The sequence below is a fragment of the Tasmannia lanceolata genome, unplaced genomic scaffold, assembly GCF_043159265.1.
Source record: "Tasmannia lanceolata isolate RefF3 unplaced genomic scaffold, GAP_Taslan_0.1 ptg000006l, whole genome shotgun sequence".
In the NCBI taxonomy this organism is placed as follows: domain Eukaryota; kingdom Viridiplantae; phylum Streptophyta; class Magnoliopsida; order Canellales; family Winteraceae; genus Tasmannia; species Tasmannia lanceolata.
Window position 1 is genome coordinate 7,637,599 of NW_027518683.1, and position 23,310 is coordinate 7,660,908.

The window sequence follows — 23,310 nt, forward strand, 5'->3', positions numbered from 1 at the left end:
AACCAAACCTTAAGCAGAGAAGAAGAGAGAAAGAAGCCTAGAACGAACTCAAAACCCTAGCTTCGTACGGCGCCAAGCACTTACACGGGCCACGCCTACTAATTTATTGTATTTATAAAATTAGGGATTTGCAAGCTTCCATCGCACGAGGCATTTCACTGGTGGTCTATTACATCTGACGGCAGCCACAGAGGCTCACTTTTCAGCAGATTCTGTCTTCATTCATGAGGTGGCTGCTGTCAGATGCAAGAGACCACCCACGAAATGATTTTTGCAATGGACGCTAGCAAATCCCATATAAGCACTCTGCCAGGGGTGCAACTCCGGTCGGGCGGGTTGGGTTTTCCAAAACCCTACCCTACGTGAGAATTATCCCGGGCCGGGTCAGCTCTAATTTTTACAGGAAAATCTAGGATTCGTAAGCATGACCCTACCCAAGATGGTCGAAACTAACCTGAAACCGAAATTTAAAACCTTACCCGTGGTGAGGAGAACGAGAGAACAAAGAGAGTAGAAAGAGGGTGAAGTACACAAAGCAGATAACATAATTAAGAGGTAGAAAGTCAAATATCACTAGCACAAGATGATTGACTCTATCTCGCGCAAGGCCTTTGGCCTATCCACCTCGAGGTGTGCTGTAATAGACCTCTAAACTTACTTTAGGCTAGAAATCATTTCCTGCCATTTGTGAGGTATTTATATTGATTACAACAACTCCAATAACTGATATTCATGATTTTCTCACCGTAAACTATAGTAAATATGCCTATATTCGTGTCTGGTCACACCATTATAGAACAAGCCAGTAGCCTAAAGTAAGTTTGCCAGTAGCCTTACTTTTATAGAACATACATCAAGTCTGCCAGTATCCTTATTTTTATAGAACAAGCCAAATGCATATCGTCTAGCTATAAGGTGGGCCTGCACACAAAAATAATTAAATGTTAGTTCCTAAATAGCATTGGTTGTATATATATGGATGAGTTTCCACTAGTTCATTGATTTGTGCCAATTTTTTAAATGATCACTTGGGCCACTCATCGAACCAACCTAGTCGACTCAGTTACGGCCCTACTAAGTCAATAAAAAACTCACCGTGCTCGAGTTAGACTCAATTTTGGCTTGGGCAAGTTCTTGACTGAGTAGGAGCTCTTATAGTAAAAGAGAAACTGGTCCAAATTCTTTCTTAGGAAATTGATGCAGCCAAACAGAGCCGTAAAATTTCTTAAGTTGACTGAATTTTAACAGTTTCTATTAATCAAGGAAAAATCTACAAATCGGAGGAATAAAATCCGATTGGAGTGGATTTTGATGCATGACCCATCCATAACATGGGCAACAGATAAATGGTTTTGGCAAGTGGGCCCGAATTGTATTTCTACCCACTCAAAATTTCATTGCATTAAATGAGAACCCGAATATGTAACTCTATTATGTATGTATGTGTGTGTGTATGTATATATAGTGAATGTAACTGACCTGACCAGTGTTGTCAACGCGCAAAGGGGAAGAAAATATACTGATAAATTTGGAGCTGCAAAGCCAAAGAAACAAAATGGTAGAAATCACCTTAGAAATTCTATCTATAAGGAAGTGTCGTTTGTGATTTCCTTTTAATTTAAAACCTAGACAAAAAAAACTACTCATTTTTAGTCAATTACCTTAAAAATGTACAAGTAAAAGGAATGCGATTCACTATTACTCGTCAAATCAATGTTTTGAGCCCTTTGCCATAGAAGGAAAGCAAGGATGCCATGGCCTACTACCTGCACTCAACAACGTATCTCTTCAGAAACAATAAAAAAACTAACAGTATTGAAAATACACTTATGCAAGTGCACCAGCCGTTCAAAAGCTTCAAAGACATGATCGAACAATTTGGACCCTTAGATCAACCACTGAGCCATCGAACCAAGTGTTAGTAACATGGATCGTAGATCAACCTGGAAATATTGCCCGATCACTGTACCCACGGGCCGATCACCCTAGATCGCCAATAGTTCGAGACGATGTAGAGATCAACGGCCCACGTTGATCCAAAGAATAAAGAGTTTTAGTTTTATTAGCATTTCTTTTTGGTAATTTTATAATTTTATTTAATTAGGTTTTGAGTTGGACGAATTTCATTTGGGTATGGTTAGAAATTTTAGGGATAAGTTTGAGATAGTTTTGGAATTTGTTTTACTTGGAATTAAAGATAATTAAGGAGATTTATGTTAGAGAGAAAAGTTGAGTAGTTTTAGGAGTCTTGGACTCGTGGAGAGTTTTTAGGCTTTTGGTTTTGTAGTTTTAATTGAAATGCGTGCAAGTTTATAAATATGACCATTCATTGTAAACCTTTTAGGCTTGAATGATGGATTTATGAAAATTTATTTTGGTGGAGAAAAGTTCTCGTTAAGGTGTAAATGTACAAATAAATGGTGCATTGAAAATGTAAATTTATAATAAATTTATATGGCTTTTGAGTCTTTTTTCTCAAACAATGTGTACATTTACATTTTCAATGCACCTTACCCTCAGGGCACTTGTTAACAAAACCCTTAGAAGGATGATGTTGTCTTCTCCATCAAAACCCTTTGCTATCTTCTTAATTTTTTTTATTTATTTTATGCAAGTTTGCCTCCCTTCGGAAGCAGCCCTTTCCCAGCCATCCATTATATTACCACCCCTTTTTAGCACACCTTAAACCTAGTTTAACACCATAAAAATCCTTCCTAAATTGTGTTACGGTCCTAAGTGGGCCCCGCCTAGATATGGGACTGGGTGGGACCCAGCCTGGTATGGGACAGATTTAAAGGGCCTTGCCTAACTCGTTCCATCAGCTCTGGAGCTTTTGGCGTATCGGTAAGGTACCTAACATTTGATATCAGAATAGCCACCACGTCCCATGTTCGAGTCATGGAAGGGGGCGACTTGTGGAGAAGACTACCTGGAAAGAGCTACCTAGTAAAAAAAAAAAAATGCTAGAGTGAAAGCTGCCAGAGTGGGCCACCGCGGAAGGGCGGCCTATGGAAAGGGCTACCTGGAAAAAAGGCCAGAGTGAAAACCGTCACAGAGTGGGCCGCTGAGGACGGCGGATTTGGAAGCGTGGTGATACGTTACGGTCCTAAGTGGGAGCCCGCCTAGGTATGAGACTAGGTGGGACCCAGCCTGGTATGAGACAGGTTTAAAGGGCCTTGCCTAACACATTCAATTGGCTTTGGATCTTTTGGCATGTCAGTAAGGTACCTAACAAATCGGTCCATGTTTCAATGAGATAAGAAGGAATTGGTTATTGTCATTCCTTGTTGTGGTCACTTCCATTCATTTTTTTCTATTTTTGGATATATACCTTTGAGGCAATTTGGGCTTCTTTTCATTGGTTCTTAGAGGAATTGTGACGACCAGTGAAAGAGTTCAAAGAAGAGGGATGGATATAAACAAAAACAGAGGCAGCAATATTAAGGCCTTGTTTAATTTTTAGTCCAACAATTAGTTTTGGGCTCAAAATCAATTCTCAAAATCCAAAATGAAACACCAGGCCCTAAGTTTTTTTTTTTTGGTCAAGTAATATTTCTCCTAAACTCTATGAATATTTTATCAGAAATCAATGAATAAGGGCCTCTTCGGATGCTACCAAAATCAGTCCTTATTTGTAAATAAACTCGCTTGAGACCCCCCACCCTCGTCTCTTTTTTTTTGGAAGCCAATAAATGTATTGTTTAGAAATTCTATTAGAAAAATTATTTGAAAATAAGCATATTTAACTTCAAATGCATATAAATATAAGATTACAAATAATATCTGGAGAAAAATTGTTTTGTGAGGAGCATTGTTTTTGGTAAGGAAAACAATCATGGTAGGGATGGACCCATTGCGCCACACACATTTTGAAAAGGGTGAGTCAAACAATCAATTTTGGACTTGATCAATTTTCAAAATCAAATCGAAAGCGAACAGGGCTTCCATTATAGAAAAGGGTGAATCACAATTTCCCAGCTTCAAGAAAAAAAATAAGGAATTGCATGCAAATGTATTATTGAGATTAAAGGGGAGGAAATGCATACAATGTATAGCTTAGTGTATATCGTGGATAACATTGCACCCATCACCATAGCTACACCATAACCTGTTAGCAAGAGGCTAATACATAACCAGTACACCTGTTCCAAGAAGAGTTCCAACCATGAAATAGCAATGGAAACATTAGCACATTAATTATTTGATTAAGAGACATGAATGAGTTTAAGATCTTTTCTGACCCGTTCTTTACCGATGAGGAGGCTTAAGGATTTGACGCCATCCTTTTTATCTCCATCAGTGTCAGGAATGTCCTGCTCTCAATAAGAATATATGATAGAAGATTAGAATTTTATCAACATTCTTAGGCGGTTAGGCCCTGTTTTTTTTTGGATTTTGATAACCATTTGTGAATCCAAAAATTGATTGTTGGAATCAAAAGTAAACGTAAATTTGAGTCCAATAATCAGTTTTGGACTCAAATTCGGCTAGAAGAACAGAATTTTCTCAACATTCTTAGGCTGTTCGGCCCTGTTTGTTTTGGATTTTGATAACCATTTGTGAGTCCAAAAACTGATTATTGAAATCAAAATAAAATAATCAGTTTTGGACTCACAATCGGCTCTCAAAATCCAAGACAAACAGGGCCTTATACATCTCTACATTAAGTGAGGATGATAAGTATCTGATATGTTTAATCTATCACTACCCATAAAAAAAAATGTTTAATCTATCACTTGCTGCACAAAAAAAAATGCTGTAGGGAAATCGAACAATATGATTCCAACTGAATTCTTCCCACTCCTTCAAAAATAACAAGATAAAACAATGGATAGCATTAAGCTGCAAATATTGAGTACATACTATGTAAATGAATATCAATAAGCATTCAATTATGCATATGGTTGTGCTTTTTACCTTGAACAATGCAATGACAACATTGTTGAAGAACATGGATACCAAGTAGAATACCAAAGGTCTTGTGAAAACTGCTGGCTTTCCAAGTGCATATGTCTGCAAATATATTAAAAAATCATCAAAGTATTGCTGGAAGATGCTTTGAGAACTCAGGTGATTGAGAACTTAATTGGTAACTGGGAGAGAGAGAGAGAGAGAGAGAGAGAGAGAGAGAGAGAGAGAGAGAGAGAGAGAGAGAGAGAGAGAGAGAGAGAGAGAGTACTCCTAGAGTTTTACATAGATGAAAAGGAAAATACTCCACATAGATGAAAAGGAAAATACTCCTAGAGTTTTACATTGATGAAAACTAGTTAGTACCTGCATGTGCAAGAACAATGTAATTGGAAAAATAAATGTTCTTTCAGACAGGATGTAGAATGCGGCCATCAATGCAGATCGTTTCCATCTTAGAAATGGAAGCTGAGTACCAACATGGGAACGAATTAATGAAACAAAATATATTGCAGAATAAAAGAACGCAAGAACTTACAATGGTGATAATTTCTAAATTCATTGGTTAATCTAGTCACTAACTGTTGAAATCTGTTGGGGGTTCCACGCGAAAGCAAAGATCCCACATCAGAAAAGTGAACGGATGTGGATGGGATTATAAGGACCCGGGCATGGAAAAGTGAATGACTGTCGTGGGCTTATAAGGACTCAGGCACTATAGTGATGCAGAAGATCAATAAAAGACAATAAAAATGGAGATGGGAAAGAAAATTAATGATTTCCACATCCACCCTAGAGACACCCTCCCTAGCTAGTCTACCGCATCACTATTAGCCCACCTACTTCTATGGTGAAAAGAGATGGCGGATCCTGCAACTCTGTCCTGGATCTCATCTATGCAAAAAATTTCTTAAACCATTAGGAAAGAGATTGACCAAAATGATAGCAAATTGGGTGGGATCTTATAACTGTTTATCTTCTTTTGTAATTGTAACATTGAGGAAAAAAAGTGATCTTACGTTGACAGAATATGCGCTTGTGACAGAGAAAAAGGCAAGAAGGCCCCAAATAAGAGGTTGGGACTGAAACATCAAGGCCATCGCGAAACTCTGCAGTGAATGAATGATATCAGAGAGCACATCAAGAATCATAACTTTAGACACTACAGAATAAAATTTAAGTTACTATAAGTCTGTTGGGCAGAGCAAGTAGCAGGTGTTGCATATCTCAATTATGAACAAAGATGCTAGAAATCCTACAGCTGCCAAGACTTGTTTTAGGCCCATATCATTTATAGCATGCAGTGACAAAGTTTGTTCTGCAATCCCATCTAAGAGCCTACTAAACAAAGTTTCACTTACAAAATAAGTTCAACTCCTAATAGATTTAATATCACCAATTGAAACTTGTGATCCAAAGTAACATATCAAAGGATGAAATACCGTAGCGGCAGAGCCAATTGTAAGTGATATTACTTCTGCCTCTGAAAGTTCTCCAGAAGCCAGTGGAAGGTATGGCTTGTTAATCTGAAACAAAACACAATCAAATATTGTTAAAATTAATATTATATCATTATAATATTTGTCTTCCAAGAATGGATTGGATTAGCCTCATGAGTTTGAATTTCATATTTGTTTTGTACAACAAAGTGGAAATGGCGATGCATAAAAGTGAAGTTTTCCTTTTTGACGAGTAACTAAAAAAGGTGGGACACTGGGCATATTTGGCAACGACAATAAGTTTTTCCGGAGATTTTTTTTCCTTGGAAAAGGATTTTTCAAGTTTTGCTAAAGCCTTTTCTAAAGTAAGTATTATTTCAGCTAGAAAAAAGATTAGAAAATTTTATCTGAAATAATTTTAACTAACAAAGGGGTTATCTGTTGAGAAAATCCACGGGTAAATCAATCCGTTCGTGCACAAATCAAACCCAAAAGCACAAATAAACGCAAGCCTCAAGATGAACACCAAGATTTACGTGGTTAGGCCAATCCTACACCTATGGGCGAGAAACACAGTCTTCCACTATGAGAAGAGCAATATACAAGGATTACAATGGATTAAACCCATCCCCACAAACCCGCAACCCTTTCCTTGCTTCACTCAAATCCGAGAGAAAAACCAAAGAGAAAACCGCAAGATGAAAACCTAAAGAAAAAACCATCTCTTCTTCTTCTTCTTCTTCTTCTTCTTCTTCTTCTTCTTCTTCTTCTTCTTCTTCTTCTCTCTCTCTCTCTCTCTCTCTCTCTCTCTCTCTCTCTCTCTCTCTCTCTCACACACACACACACACACACACACACACACACTTTCCTTGACGCAACCGACACACTCCAAAAAACCTTCTTACTGTAACACCTATTCAAGCAAGAAGTTTGGACTTTTATATCTACGTTTTTAGAAAACCTAAAAACTTTCTTTATTGAGTTTTGCCTTCCCACCGAGTGGTGGGAAATAAGGCAACCGTCTCAACAATCTCCACCTTTGCTTATTTTTCAGTCATCTGAAGATTTTCCGTTGATGTCGCCACCAGTCCGCTGTCGTCGTAAACCACCATTGGCCTTCTAAAGTGCAAGCTAAACACCCTCGAATCACCCTGATTCTGACTTTTCCCGATTCGATCAATACGATCAATACACATGTGTAGTTGCCAACTCATTGACTCGCCTAGTTAACCCTAAAGAGGGATCTTAACTCCCCCATACTTCTCTCCTTTCATCAGAACCATACAGCCACGTGTGATTTTCATAACTTCACATGCAGCTGAAAACATGCAACCCCTGGAGTCCAACCGGCCAAACAATACTAGATTCGTTCGAATCTTTAGGACATACGTCACACCACCTAAAGTACGAACCACTCCATCGAACATCTTGATCTTCACCGTTCCAAATCTCGTGACGTCACAAGTACACCCGTCACCCAAGGACACTACACATGCCCTTGTCTTTTAGAATTTATCAAAATATTCCCTCCTGGAGCATACATGAACAAAGTATCCTGAATCAAGAATCCACTCATCATGAGAAGTGTGATTACTTGTGGAGACTGTGAGAATATCTCCAACCTCTTCACTCTGCTCAACCGTTACCACTACCACAATATTCATAGCATCGTTGTCCGCCTGGTCAGCTAGTTTTGGGCAATCTCGCTTGATGTAGTCATATTTCTTGCAACGATAACATTGTGTGCCCTTTCCTCTGACCTTGGATCTTGACCTGTCTTTTCCTGATCCCCTGTCAGATGACCTTCCTCTTTGATTCTCACCTTGAACAACCAACCCATGCTCTTGACTCTCATCACGAACATATTTCTTCCGCATCTCATTCGACAAGAGCAATATTGTGACTTCCTCTAACTTTATTGTGTCCTTATCATATAATAAAGTCGTTATCAAGTTGTCATTCGAATAAAGAAGCGAAGTAAGAAGCAAAAGGGTCCTGTCTTCTTCCTTCAACTTTTTATCAACCTTGTGGAGCTGATCCAATCTCATTGAACACAGCCATGTGTTCCAAAAGACTCTTACCTTCCTGCATCTTTAGCTTGTACAAATGCCACTTCAAATACAATTGGTTGGCCAAGCTTTTTGACATGAAAAGCTTTTCTAATTTCTAGCGGAACTTAGGTGCATCTTCTTCTTTTATAACATCAAACATAACATTATTTGCCAGACATAGTCGAATCGTGCTGACCGCCTTCGACTCAATGTCTTCCCACTCGCCATTCGTCATCTTCTCTGGATTCCCATCATTTCCCTTCAACGCCTTAGCCAATCTCTGGTGAACTAAGATGTCCTTCACCCTTATCTGTCATAGGGTGAAACTATCATTTTCATCAAACTTGTTGATGGTGAATTGGGTAGAACTCGATTTTACCGCCATATCAGATTACTCTGCGCTTCTCAGTGTAGCGGTCCACCTCGAATGAGAATCTTTCTTAGAAAACCTTTCTGCCACCAATGATCGCTCTGGCCGCAATCCAACCACAACACCCATTATCACTCCACCTTGCTTCGACGATCGCTCCAACCACAGCTCTGATACCATTTGTCAAGAAACTCTGCCGAGCAAATCTGATCTGATCGTGCGCAAATAAACGAAAAAGTAGGAAACAAAACAAGTAACAAGGCATAAGATGAACATCGAGATTTTACGTGGTTCGGCCAAGCCTACATCTACGGGCGAAAACACGATCTTCCACTATGAGAAAAACAATAAACAAGAATTACAACGGATTAAACTCAAACCCACAAACCCGGAACCCTTTCCTTACTTCACTCAACCAAGATCTTACACAAGAGAAACCTAAGAGAAAACCTAAGAGAAAACCCCAAGAAGACAACCGAAAGAAAAAACCCTCTCTTCTTCTTCTTCTTCTTCTTATTCTTCTCTCTCTCTCTCTCTCTCTCTCTCTCTCTCTCTCTCTCTCTCTCTCTCTCTCTCTCTCTCTCTCTCTCGTTGAGGTAGCCGAGACACCCCAAGCCTCTCACGCTAAAAATCCCTCTTGCTGTAACACCTATTCACGCAAGAAGGTTGGACTTTTATATCTAGGTTTTTAGAAAACCTAAAAACTTTCTTTATTTGATGTTTGCGTTCCCACCATGTGGTGGGAAATAAGGCAACTTTACCAACATTATCCAACCTTGGGTGCAACTTGGGTTGGGTTGAGCTTTTGCTAAAAAATGAATTGGAATCAACCTGATCCCCACCCTATTTTTTGGTAAAAGCTCAACCCGAATTCCCAAAAATCAACCAGAGTCGCACCCCTATTTACCTTGCCGAGACCTTTGCCAGAGTATTTTTTTTGAGGTTGCCAAACTTGTCCTTCGAGAATGTGGGAAAGTTGAGTTTTACAGAGATTATATATGATTTGTGGCCGTATAAATCCATATTTTCCAAAAAGTACGGTACAGCCCACTCCATAGGACGATCCAAACCGTCCATTTATTGGGCCACAACACAAATAGTACGTGCCTCCAAAATCATTTCCATAGGATGATCCTAACTGTCCGATCTATAGTATGGAAATTTCCATAGGTCGGAGCATTAGGATCATCCTATGGAAATGATTGTTTGGCACGTACTATGTGTGTTGTGGCCCAACAAATGGACGGTTTGGGTTGTCCTATGGAGTGGGCCGTACCATACTTTTTGAAAAGTATGGGTTGGATGGGTTTATACGGCCCGAGATGCCATTTAGAAGTGAATCTTATTTTTGAGAGGAGAAAGCAATCCAACATAAGTTTTTGTGAGATTTTGACGTGCCTTATGACGTGGGCTTAGGATTTTGGTAGAAGAATGAAATTTTTTAAAGGTGTGTGATACTTGAGCTACATAACAAAAGCATGGAAACATTGTATTTTCACGGTTGATTTGACGATTCAGTCTTAGTCCAGCATTTTTTATTCATCTTAAAAGGGTTTCCACATAAATCAGTCTGTTCCATATTGCTGTATTATTGTTTTTAATTTTAGTTGCCTTCACATAGAAAAGACTACTTCTCCAAACATGGGTGAAGAAATCCACCTTGTCTATTTCGATGTCATAAACTTGATTTAACCCCACAGAATAAATGTGCATCAAAGTTACTGGTACCAATCCCTGGAATAATGAAATTGATGGTGTTAAAGATGAAAAAAAACCTAAGAATTATATGTCGATGCATAACTCAATCACATTACCTTCACCAAACCCATAAGAAACAATGACAAATCAGCCATGGTTTCAACTGGAAGAAGAGAAATTGTTATCGCGCTGAGGATCTGAGTCAAGAAAGAAAAATATTTTGTAGGCCAAAGGAACCATAATTATATTTCGAGACATCATACCTAAAATGGATCCCATTAAAATTATCATTTAGAGATGTTAATGAACAGAGACTTACAGTCGCTTTTAATGCATAAGGCCTCGTAAACACGTAGATGGCACTTAACTTCTTGGAAGCACTATTCCGCCAATCTTTTGAATTGAAATCCTCAGGTTCAGCTACATTTGCATGCTCTACTGCAGCGTAAAGACGAAATTTTCTTTGTTGAAGTGTGGACTTCTTAGGATCTAGATTTCTGGATGAAATAGAGAAACCAATACAATGATCTCCACTAATGAATTGGTTGAGATTGCATTTGCTCCAACAGTGATGCCTTTGATCCTTTGGCATTTCAAAAGGCGCAACACAACCTATTGAATACAACCTATAAAACATGAGTCTCACCTCATCTATCTATCTATGTATAATATATACTAACCATGTTTCTTTCCATCGTCATTCGTTTTCTTTTCAAGAAATTTTTTATAAGAAGACTTTTTCCTCTAGGATTTCAGTTAGTATATGCTACAACCATATATAACATGGCTGGGGCCCACCATTTGACACCTCTTATTTTGATTTGGTGGGCCGAAATGGGCCAACCATCTCCACCCAAACCCATGCATAAGGTGGGGCCCGCCATTTTACACCTCATTTTATAATTGAGGGGATGGGGGCCCACCATTTGACACCTCTTATTTTGATGTGGTGGGCCGAAATGGGCCAACCATCTCCACCCAAACCCATGCATAAGGTGGGGCCTGCCATTTTACACCTCATTTTATAGTTGGGGGGATGGGGGCCGACCATTTTACACCTCATGTTTTTATTTACAGGGCTTACCATTTTACACCTCAGGTTTTGATGGAGCAAAACCCACCATCTCTACGCCAAACCCATGCATGGGGGGTGGCCTAGCTACCATTTTACACCTCAAGTTTAATGGGTTCGGGCCCTCTATCTCTTCCCAAACATATGCATTGCTTAAAATACAATGGGGCCACACTGTTTGGGTGGTCCAAAGCATTCATTTGATGGGCCATCACATAGATAAGATGTGCCCAAAAAATCAGCTCCATAGGGATCATCCAAACCCCTTGAACTATGGAGGCAAAAAATGGACAGATATATGAAGGTTTATACACGTCCATTTTTACCTCCACAAATCATAGGGTTGGGATGATCCTGCGGAGCTGTTTTTTGGGCACAGCCTATCTATATGGGGGCCCATCAAATGAATGCTTTGGATCACCCAAACAGTGTGGCCCCCATTGTATTTTAAGCCTAGAGAACTTATCTAGTTATCTACATTAGGGTGTAGGAAATCTTTTCTCTTTTCCTTTTGTCATTTCTTTTTTTATGGAAATTTTTATTGGGAATTTATGAATACATATAAAATTTCTATTGGAAATTGTTTTCTAACAAACAAAATTTTCTCTCTCTTTCAAGGAAAATTGTAATACTGCTGAAGCTTGAATTTTTTTACCATGGAATAATATAATTTTTCATTGATTTTTTTAGCTCATGCATAGCAAGGGCGGGGCCCACCATTTTTCATAGTATTTTGATTTCCCCCCTCTCCTCCTCTTTTTCCGAGTTGAATCAGAGGAAGGACAGTGCATAAATACTAGGGCTGCAACTCTGGTCGGGCGGGTTGGGTTTTGAAGAGCCCAACCCAACCCCAAAAATATCTCGGGTCGGGTCGGGTTTTTTTTTACTTTGATGCATTTTTTTAAGGAAAACTCTTGTTTGGCAAGGCAACTCAACTCATAGATGTAGAAAAAACTTGAGCATGGCAAACTCTTTAGTGCATTAACTAATAACTAGTCCAAAGAGAATAAATTGATGCATTACCAAATGAAAATGATTATACTCATATGAGATAAACAACAAACTATTTAGTGCATTAACTATGTAGTTGAAACTTGAAACCCTAGAGCTAAAGGGGGGAAACAAACAGAAGATGGAAAGAGTCCATGTGATTGCGTGTGTGCGTGAGTTGTACTTTTAAGTTTTCACTTTCAAAGTAACAAAGTTTTAGAAAAAAAAAATACTATAACTTAAGTAACTCGGGTCGGGTCGGGCCCCTTCAAACCCGGCTCGACCCGAGATTGATGCGGGCTTTTGGATCGTAAACCCGGCTCGAACCGAAAGCCAAGAAACATGAACCCAACCCAAGCTCTTTTCGGGTCGGGTCAGGTAGATGCGGGTCGGGTAAAACAATTTTGGCACCAAACATGGGAGGCGATAAATTCAAAGGCAGACTAGTATATACCAGCCACGTAAATCTCTCTCTCTCTCTCTCTCTCTGTGGTCTGACATGTTTTGGATAGAGAGAGAATTATCACAAAGTAAAATCATGTATAGGACATGGAAAATGCAAAGGGAGTATATACCAGCACTGAATTTTGTTAGGTGTCTTGCAGTGTGTGCAGAAGGAAAGGGAAGAAACGTCGCCATGCTAATAAAAGGAAAAGCAGAAAAGCAATAAGATAAGCAAACGAGTGCGTGCTATTTGTGTGGATGAATTATTTATATATAGCATGACGCCCCCAGAGCATTGACTTCAAAAGTAGGTGGTAAGATAAAAGCACCGCCCTTGATATTTGATCCAACAGCAGTCTCTTACAAAGTGGGCAACTGTTGGATAAAATGTCAAGGGGAAGCCCTAGGTCGGGCACCTTAAAACACCCGATCTTAAAAAATATCATGCTAAAATATTTCCCCTCAAGATATTTTTTTTTCTTTCCCAATCAGAGCAGAAGACAAATACGTAGAACACAAGTTTATTCAACGCCGTGTAGGAGTGGCAACCAAAGCAACGGCAAGGGCCATTTATTCAACGCCCTTTTCTGTGCTTTCCCATTCGGGCTTCTTTTCCCGTCTCTGTGTTTGGGGGTTGCTCTCTCCTTTTTTTCTTTGCTGTATCTGTTTCTTCTCAGTTTTAATATAATATATCTGGTAGGGGTCTGCCTAACCCCATCTATCTGATCAATCCATTTCCTTAAATCCTCAAATTTATGATCCATCACTTCACTTCACCATCCATTCACAAAGCTAGAGTGAGTTAACTATGGCTCAACCTTATGTAAACCAGAGGTCGTTTGTCCCAACTCCCAACCAATGGCTTAACAAACCCTAGGATTGACCCTTGGTTAAGCCAAGGTCCGTATAGAATATCGATGTGCAAGGACTTAAATACAGCCACTTGCAGCCACTACATCATCTACACCTCATCCTTGACAAATGGCCCTTTTTTACCTTGATTTTTGACCTAAAAAGGGGGTTTGACCTGTATTTTTTATCCATGTCACACTGACCTTTTTTTACTTTCCTCTTGATAAAAAATCAAGGGGTTTGATATTTTCTCTCTCCGCACTTTACAGGCCACCATATAAAATTTCTCACAATAATAACTCTCAACTATAAATAGACCTCCTCCTCTCCCTCGATAAATTTCTTGGAAAATCCCTTAAAAATTGCTTAGGAAATTCATAATACTTCTTAAACTTGGCCGAACCACACAAAATTTTGGTGTTCATCTTGTGGCTTATGGTTTCTTCTATTTTTCCATTCAATTTATGCACGATCTGATCGGATTTGCCGGCGGATTTTTCTAGAAAACATGTATTATCATTCCAACTGAAATCATAGTTTTAAATTTCGGTTTGGGGGGTAGTTTCGATCCTCACCGAAACCAAAATTTTGGCCGAAATTTGGTATAAGTGCTCGAAAAGTAGTTTTTTTGGGCTGAAATTTTGGCCAAAATTAACGAAATTTTGATAATTTCAGCTGAAATTCTATAAAGGAATAAAAAATTAATATTTTATCAAAATTTTCGGCTGAAATTCTATAAAGGAATAAAAAATTAATATTTTATAACAAATTTCAACCAAAATTTGGTAAATTTCAGTAATTTTGGTTTTAGAACGTTTCGATTTCGGTCATGGACGAATTTTAAAACCATGCTTGAAATCGAGTTTTTAAAGTTCTATTCCGACTCTTTTTTTCTCTATACAAAAGTCTACCTAATTTGCCTGACTAAAGTTAACTAATCACTCATTTCTTCTGTTTCAAGAAGGCAAATAAAGAAACCTTTTCGCAAATTAGCATAATGGTATAGTTTTCCATAATAGTGCTAACATGTCCTATCGTGCATCACTCACATGGTTTTAAATTTCGATCGAAATCCAAAATTTCGGGTTTCGGTCATTTATTTTGGCCAAAATTTTGAAATTTCATCTATCCCGAAATTTAAGAGATTTCAGCCAAAAATCTCGATTTTTGAAAAATATTTAGGGGTCGTTTGTATACCCGGATTTTTGAATCCTGGATTTCCACAAATTTGTAGTTGGGAGACAAGAGAAGAAAGAGAGCAGCCATCGTTTTTTTATTTCTTGCCCTTATTTCCGACACCAAGAGAGCTGGCAATCGTCCCCTGTTTCAGGTTTTAGAAATCCCTAGATACGGGAGAAATTTCTAAAACCTGGTTATCTTACTTAAAATCCAAGAAACGCTGCCAGGACAGCATCCAGCAGCTAGGGTTGCAACTCTGGTCGGGCGGGTCGGGTTTTCTAGAACCCTACCCTACCCGAGAAACTATCTCGGGTCGGGTCACGTTTTTTTTTTGGGAAAACTCATGATTCCTAAACCTGGCCCTACCCAAGATAGTTTCCCTGGTTGGGTCGGGCCCGGTCAGGCTTTTCCATCACACCGAGGGAAAAACCAATAAAATATTTTCCGTCAGAAAATGTTTTTCTTACAGTACAAAGAGGGCCTAAAGGAACTCAACACTATCTTCTCAATGTCACTTAAAGCACTACTATCTACTAAAATGGAGGTAGCTGATGCATCCTCGTATCAATTGATATCAAGGGCACTGATATCCGTATTCTTCAAGGCTGTCATTTGAAGTGGGGCGTGGAGATGAGACCTTGGAGGAAGCCAAAGCAGCAATCCATGAACTAATAAGCAAGGGTTAAACCCCTTCTTCCCCAAAAGATGAAATGCAAAACATTCATCATCCTAACCCTTCGATCTGTGGACGAACCATCAACTGAGGGGCTCTACCTTATACAAATTGAAACCACGAAAATGTCAGAAAGTTATCGGGTGTATTTGTATTTTTCCCTTCTTTTTTTATTTTTTGAACTGTAGAATGGTAGCCATTGTCTCTAACTCTCATATTATCTCTAGTTCTCTACTACGAGTAAGTAGTGCATTTTCCGGTCCACTAATGAAATTCATCTTAGTAGTTCATTAATGCTATAGCATCTCATTTCAATGCATTCATTTCAAGTATAAACCACATTTGCAAACGTTAAATCTAATAAAGTATTACAAACTGTTTTCTTCTCTCGGTATCCTTCTTTTTCTTCTCTCCATTTATTATCCTCTCATCAGGCACTTTTACTACTTACATGTAGGGCTGCAACTTGGGTCGGGCGGGTCGGGTTTTGAGAACCCAACCCTACCCGAGAAATATCTCGGGTCGGGTCGGGTCGGGTTTTTTTTCGGAAAACCAACGATTCCCAAACCTGGCCCTACCCATGATAAATCTCGGGTCGGTTCGGGTCGGGTCGGGTTTTTTCATGTTGACGCAATTTTTTAAGAAAAATTCTTGTTTGGCAAGGCAACTCAACTCATAGAAGCAAAATTACACTCACATTACACTTGAATCAAACAATGATGTAATTACACTCACATTACACTTGAATCAAACAATATTGTAATCAAACAATGTTGTAATTACAATCAAACAATGCTGAATCAAACACTTGAATCAACTCAACTCATAGAAGCAGAAATTACACTCACATACAATAACAGTGGGTGCGTGAGTTTTCACTTTTAACTTTTAACTAACAATAGAAAAAAATGTACATACTATAACTTTAAAAATGTACATACTATAACAGTGGGTGCGTGAGTGGGCCGTACCATACTTTTTGAAAAGTATGGGTTTATACGGCCTGAGATGCCATTTAGAAGTGAATCTTATTTTTGAGAGGAGAAAGCAATCCAACATAAGTTTTTGTGAGATTTTGACGTGCCTTATGACGTGGGCTTAGGATTTTGGTAGAAGAATGAAATTTTTTAAAGGTGTGTGATACTTGAGCTACATAACAAAAGCATGGAAACATTGTATTTTCACCGTTGATTTGACGATTCAGTCTTAGTCCAGCATTTTTTATTCATCTTAAAAGGGTTTCCACATAAATCAGTCTGTTCCATATTGCTGTATTATTGTTTTTAATTTTAGTTGCCTTCACATAGAAAAGACTACTTCTCCAAACATGGGTGAAGAAATCCACCTTGTCTATTTCGATGTCATAAACTTGATTTAACCCCACAGAATAAATGTGCATCAAAGTTACTGGTACCAATCCCTGGAATAATGAAATTGATGGTGTTAAAGATGAAAAAAAACCTAAGAATTATATGTCGATGCATAACTCAATCACATTACCTTCACCAAACCCATAAGAAACAATGACAAATCAGCCATGGTTTCAACCGGAAGAAGAGAAATTGTTATCGCGCTGAGGATCTGAGTCAAGAAAGAAAAATATTTTGTAGGCCAAAGGAACCATAATTATATTTCGAGACATCATACCTAAAATGGATCCCATTAAAACTATCATTTAGAGATGTTAATGCACAGAGACTTACAGTCGCTTTTAATGCATAAGGCCTCGTAAACACGTAGATGGCACTTAACTTCTTGGAAGCACTATTCCGCCAATCTTTTGAATTGAAATCCTCAGGTTCAGCTACATTTGCATGCTCTACTGCAGTGTAAAGACGAAATTTTCTTTGTTGAAGTGTGGACTTCTTAGGATCTAGATTTCTGGATGAAATAGAGAAACCAATACAATGATCTCCACTAATGAATTGGTTGAGATTGCATTTGCTCCAACAGTGATGCCTTTGATCCTTTGACATTTCAAAAGGCGCAACACAACCTATTGAATACAACCTATAAACATGAGTCTCACATCATCTATCTATCTATGTATAATATATACTAACCATGTTTCTTTCCATCGTCATTCGTTTTCTTTTCAAGAAATTTTTTATAAGAAGACTTTTTCCTCTAGAATTTCAGTTAGTATATGCTACAACCATATATAACATGGCTGGGGCCCACCATTTGACATCTCTTATTTTGATTTGGTGGGCCGAAATGGGCCAACCATCTCCACACAAACCCATGCATAAGGTGGGGCCCACCATTTTACACCTCATTTTATAATTGAGGGGATGGGGGCCCACCATTTGACACCTCTTATTTTGATGTGGTGGGCCGAAATGGACCAACCATCTCCACCCAAACCCATGCATAAGGTGGGGCCTGCCATTTTACACCTCATTTTATAATTGGGGGGGGATGGGGGCCCACCATTTTACACCTCATGTTTTTATTTACAGGGCTTACCATTTTACACCTCAGGTTTTGATGGAGCAAGGCCCACCATCTCTACGCCAAACCCATGCATGGGGGGTGGCCTACCATTTTACACCTCAAGTTTAATGGGTTCAGGCCCTCTATCTCTTCCCAAACATATGCATTAGGGTGGGGCCCACCATTTTCACCACATCTTTTGATGTGATGGGCCTGCCATTTTACTCCCATGCTATGCATGAGCCAGAATACTATTACCATAATACATATAACATACTAAATGTGAGGGCCCATCAAATGAATGATTTGGAACATCCAAACAGTGTGGCCCCCATTGTATTTTAAGCCTAGGGTATAGATAACTTATCTACACTAGGGTGTAGGAACTGTTTTCTCTTTTCCTTTGAGAAAAGAGTTCCTACACCCTAGTGTAGATAAGTTATCTACACCCTAGCGTAGATAAGTTATCAACACCCTAGATTAAAATACAATGGGGCCACACTGTTTGGGTGGTCCAAAGCATTCATTTGATGGGCCATCACATAGATAAGGTGTGCCCAAAAAATCAGCTCCATAGGGATCATCCAAACCCTTTGAACTATGGAGGCAAAAAATGGACAGATATATGAAGGTTTATACACGTCCATTTTTACCTCCACAAATCATAGGGTTGGGATGATCCTGCGGAGCTGTTTTTTGGGCACAACCTATCTATATGGGGGCCCATCAAATGAATGCTTTGGATCACCCAAACAGTGTGGCCCCCATTGTATTTTAAGCCTAGAGAACTTATCTAGTTATCTACACTAGGGTGTAGGAAATCTTTTCTCTTTTCCTTTTGTCATTTCTTTTTTTATGGAAATTTTTATCCAACAAATTTTTATTGGGAATTTATGAATACATATAAAATTTTTATTGGAAATTGTTTTCTAACAAACAAAATTTTCTCTCTCTTTCAAGGAAATTGTAATACTGCTGAAGCTTGAATTTTTTTACCATGGAATAATATAATTTTTCATAGATTTTTTTAGCTCATGCATAGCAAGGGCGGGGCCCACCATTTTTCATAGTATTTTGATTTTCCCCCTCTCCTCCTCTTTTTCCGAGTTGAATCAGAGGAAGGACAGTGCATAAATACTAGGGCTGCAACTCGGGTCGGACGGGTCGGGTTTTGAAGAGCCCAACCCAACCCGAGAAATATCTCGGGTCGGGTCGGGTTTTTTTTACTTTGATGCAATTTTTTAAGGAAAACTCTTTTTTGGGAAGGCAACTCAACTCAGAGAAGTAGAAAAAACTTGAGCATGGCAAACACTTTAGTGCATTAACTAATAACAAGTCCAAAGAGAATAAATTGATGCATTACCAAATGAAAATGATTATACTCATATGAGATAAACAACAAACTATTTAGTGCATTAACTATTTAGTTGAAACTTGAAACCCTAGAGCTAAAGGGGGGAAACAAACAGAAGATGAAAAGAGTCCATGTGATTGCGTGTGTGCGTGAGTTTTACTTTTAAGTTTTCAATTTCAAAGTAACAAAGTTTTAGAAAAAAAAAAATACTATAACTTAAGTAACTCGGGTCGGGTCGGGTCGGGCCCCTTCAAACCCGGCTCGATCCGAGATTGATGCGGGCTTTTGGATCGTAAACCCGGCTCGACCCGAAAGCCAAGAAACATGAACCCAACCCAAGCTCTTTTCGGGTAGATGCGGGTCGGGTTTTACCCGACCCAAGTTGCAGCCCTAATAAATACCGACAGCAAGAATGTCGAAGGGGAGGGCCGCAACACAACAACTAGGACGACAAGAGGAGAGAAACAAATAAAAAGTAAAATAAGGGTATTTTTATCTTTTGAACCATTTGGCGCCCTCACTAGGTTAATACTTTCCAAATCACCCATTTGCCGTAATTTCAACATGCAACTATATAACTTTATTCTGTACTATTCAAAGAACATTAGAAAGTTTTACGTGATTTTTTTATTTTTATTTATTTTTTTGCTTTATGGACATGTTTGACAGGCATGATTTTTAATTTTTTCCATGGAATATTAGTCTATCAAGTGGTGAGATAGGACTAGGATGGGGGGGATAAGGACAGACTAGAGATGAAGATATTTGACGGGCATGTCATGACTGAGGAGAGGGGAAGAAGTCGCTAAATTGCAGGGAAAGAATAAATTGTATTTTGATTAGAAATTTTGTTTTCCATTCTTTTTCAGCCTTTTCTCACCCTCTCCTCACCCTTGCCCTTTGTAGTCTCTCCTTATCCCACCCTCACTAGCCCCTTCTTGCCACTTGATTAACTAAAATTTCGTGGAAAAAATTTTCATGGCAGCCAAACATGGACTAGAAAGGGTTACCAAACCTTGAAAAAATTAGCAAAACAATTTTGGCACCAAACATGGGAGGCGATAAATTCAAAGGCAGACTAGTATATACCAGCCACGTAAATCTCTCTCTCTCTCTCTCTCTCTCTCTCTCTCTCTCTCTCTCTCTCTGTGGTCTGACATGTTTTGGATAGAGAGAGAATTATCACAAAGTAAAATCATGTATAGGACATGGAAAATGCAAAGGGAGTATATACCAGCACTGAATTTTGTTAGGTGTCTTGCAGTGTGTGCAGAAGGAAAGGGAAGAAACGTCGCCATGCTAATAAAAGGAAAAGCAGAAAAGCAATAAGATAAGCAAACGAGTGCGTGCTATTTGTGTGGATGAATTATTTATATATAGCATGACGCCCCCAGAGCATTGACTTCAAAAGTAGGTGGTAAGATAAAAGCACCGCCCTTGATATTTGATCCAACAGCAGTCTCTTACAAAGTGGGCAACTGTTGGATAAAATGTCAAGGGGAAGCCCTAGGTCGGGCACCTTAAAACACCCGATCTTAAAAAATATCATGCTAAAATATTTCCCCTCAAGATATTTTTTTTTCTTTCCCAATCAGAGCAGAAGACAAATACGTAGAACACAAGTTTATTCAACGCCGTGTAGGAGTGGCAACCAAAGCAACGGCAAGGGCCATTTATTCAACGCCCTTTTCTGTGCTTTCCCATTCGGGCTTCTTTTCCCGTCTCTGTGTTTGGGGGTTGCTCTCTCCTTTTTTTCTTTGCTGTATCTGTTTCTTCTCAGTTTTAATATAATATATCTGGTAGGGGTCTGCCTAACCCCATCTATCTGATCAATCCATTTCCTTAAATCCTCAAATTTATGATCCATCACTTCACTTCACCATCCATTCACAAAGCTAGAGTGAGTTAACTATGGCTCAACCTTATGTAAACCAGAGGTCGTTTGTCCCAACTCCCAACCAATGGCTTAACAAACCCTAGGATTGACCCTTGGTTAAGCCAAGGTCCGTATAGAATATCGATGTGCAAGGACTTAAATACAGCCACTTGCAGCCACTACATCATCTACACCTCATCCTTGACAAATGGCCCTTTTTTACCTTGATTTTTGACCTAAAAAGGGGGTTTGACCTGTATTTTTTATCCATGTCACACTGACCTTTTTTTACTTTCCTCTTGATAAAAAATCAAGGGGTTTGATATTTTCTCTCTCCGCACTTTACAGGCCACCATATAAAATTTCTCACAATAATAACTCTCAACTATAAATAGACCTCCTCCTCTCCCTCGATAAATTTCTTGGAAAATCCCTTAAAAATTGCTTAGGAAATTCATAATACTTCTTAAACTTGGCCGAACCACACAAAATTTTGGTGTTCATCTTGTGGCTTATGGTTTCTTCTATTTTTCCATTCAATTTATGCACGATCTGATCGGATTTGCCGGCGGATTTTTCTAGAAAACATGTATTATCATTCCAACTGAAATCATAGTTTTAAATTTCGGTTTGGGGGGTAGTTTCGATCCTCACCGAAACCAAAATTTTGGCCGAAATTTGGTATAAGTGCTCGAAAAGTAGTTTTTTTGGGCTGAAATTTTGGCCAAAATTAACGAAATTTTGATAATTTCAGCTGAAATTCTATAAAGGAATAAAAAATTAATATTTTATCAAAATTTTCGGCTGAAATTCTATAAAGGAATAAAAAATTAATATTTTATAACAAATTTCAACCAAAATTTGGTAAATTTCAGTAATTTTGGTTTTAGAACGTTTCGATTTCGGTCATGGACGAATTTTAAAACCATGCTTGAAATCGAGTTTTTAAAGTTCTATTCCGACTCTTTTTTTCTCTATACAAAAGTCTACCTAATTTGCCTGACTAAAGTTAACTAATCACTCATTTCTTCTGTTTCAAGAAGGCAAATAAAGAAACCTTTTCGCAAATTAGCATAATGGTATAGTTTTCCATAATAGTGCTAACATGTCCTATCGTGCATCACTCACATGGTTTTAAATTTCGATCGAAATCCAAAATTTCGGGTTTCGGTCATTTATTTTGGCCAAAATTTTGAAATTTCATCTATCCCGAAATTTAAGAGATTTCAGCCAAAAATCTCGATTTTTGAAAAATATTTAGGGGTCGTTTGTATACCCGGATTTTTGAATCCTGGATTTCCACAAATTTGTAGTTGGGAGACAAGAGAAGAAAGAGAGCAGCCATCGTTTTTTTATTTCTTGCCCTTATTTCCGACACCAAGAGAGCTGGCAATCGTCCCCTGTTTCAGGTTTTAGAAATCCCTAGATACGGGAGAAATTTCTAAAACCTGGTTATCTTACTTAAAATCCAAGAAACGCTGCCAGGACAGCATCCAGCAGCTAGGGTTGCAACTCTGGTCGGGCGGGTCGGGTTTTCTAGAACCCTACCCTACCCGAGAAACTATCTCGGGTCGGGTCACGTTTTTTTTTTGGGAAAACTCATGATTCCTAAACCCGGCCCTACCCAAGATAGTTTCCCTGGTTGGGTCGGGCCCGGTCAGGCTTTTCCATCACACCGAGGGAAAAACCAATAAAATATTTTCCGTCAGAAAATGTTTTTCTTACAGTACAAAGAGGGCCTAAAGGAACTCAACACTATCTTCTCAATGTCACTTAAAGCACTACTATCTACTAAAATGGAGGTAGCTGATGCATCCTCGTATCAATTGATATCAAGGGCACTGATATCCGTATTCTTCAAGGCTGTCATTTGAAGTGGGGCGTGGAGATGAGACCTTGGAGGAAGCCAAAGCAGCAATCCATGAACTAATAAGCAAGGGTTAAACCCCTTCTTCCCCAAAAGATGAA

At 38.8% G+C, this 23,310-nt stretch overlaps 1 protein-coding gene across 2 annotated transcripts; it reads right to left on the minus strand.

Moving 5' to 3' along the window:
- Positions 1 to 517: 517 nt before the first annotated feature.
- LOC143879507 (homogentisate phytyltransferase 1, chloroplastic-like) lies at positions 518 to 13,199 on the minus strand. Of its 2 annotated transcripts, none has more exons than XM_077381934.1 (13): positions 13,104 to 13,199; positions 10,786 to 11,078; positions 10,583 to 10,663; positions 10,428 to 10,502; positions 6,351 to 6,434; positions 5,928 to 6,017; positions 5,275 to 5,376; positions 4,918 to 5,013; positions 4,242 to 4,313; positions 4,047 to 4,142; positions 1,662 to 1,766; positions 1,488 to 1,534; positions 518 to 922 (listed from the first exon to the last, which is right to left on the minus strand). In XM_077381934.1, the coding sequence occupies exons 1-12, from the start codon at positions 13,165 to 13,167 to the stop codon at positions 1,493 to 1,495; spliced, it is 1,200 nt and encodes a 399-aa protein (XP_077238049.1). In that variant the 5' UTR covers positions 13,168 to 13,199; the 3' UTR covers positions 518 to 922; positions 1,488 to 1,492. The 2 variants fall into 2 exon arrangements, with proteins under 2 accessions (XP_077238049.1, XP_077238047.1); XM_077381932.1 differs by having other exon boundaries at positions 518 to 921; positions 1,480 to 1,534.
- Between the last annotated feature and the right edge of the window lie 10,111 nt (positions 13,200 to 23,310).

What these genes read in the sequence shown, in the direction of transcription:
- LOC143879507 (XM_077381934.1), bottom strand. Translation starts at nt 13,167, where the DNA reads ATGGCGACGTTTCTTCCCTTTCCTTCTGCACACACTGCAAGACACCTA. An exon ending in CTTATGCATTAAAAGCGACT is followed by an intron (nt 10,664 to 10,785) that starts GTAAGTCTCTGT and finishes TTCTTGACTCAG; the next exon opens with ATCCTCAGCGCGATAACAAT. An exon ending in ATGACATCGAAATAGACAAG is followed by an intron (nt 6,435 to 10,427) that starts GTGGATTTCTTC and finishes GTTTTGTTTCAG; the next exon opens with ATTAACAAGCCATACCTTCC.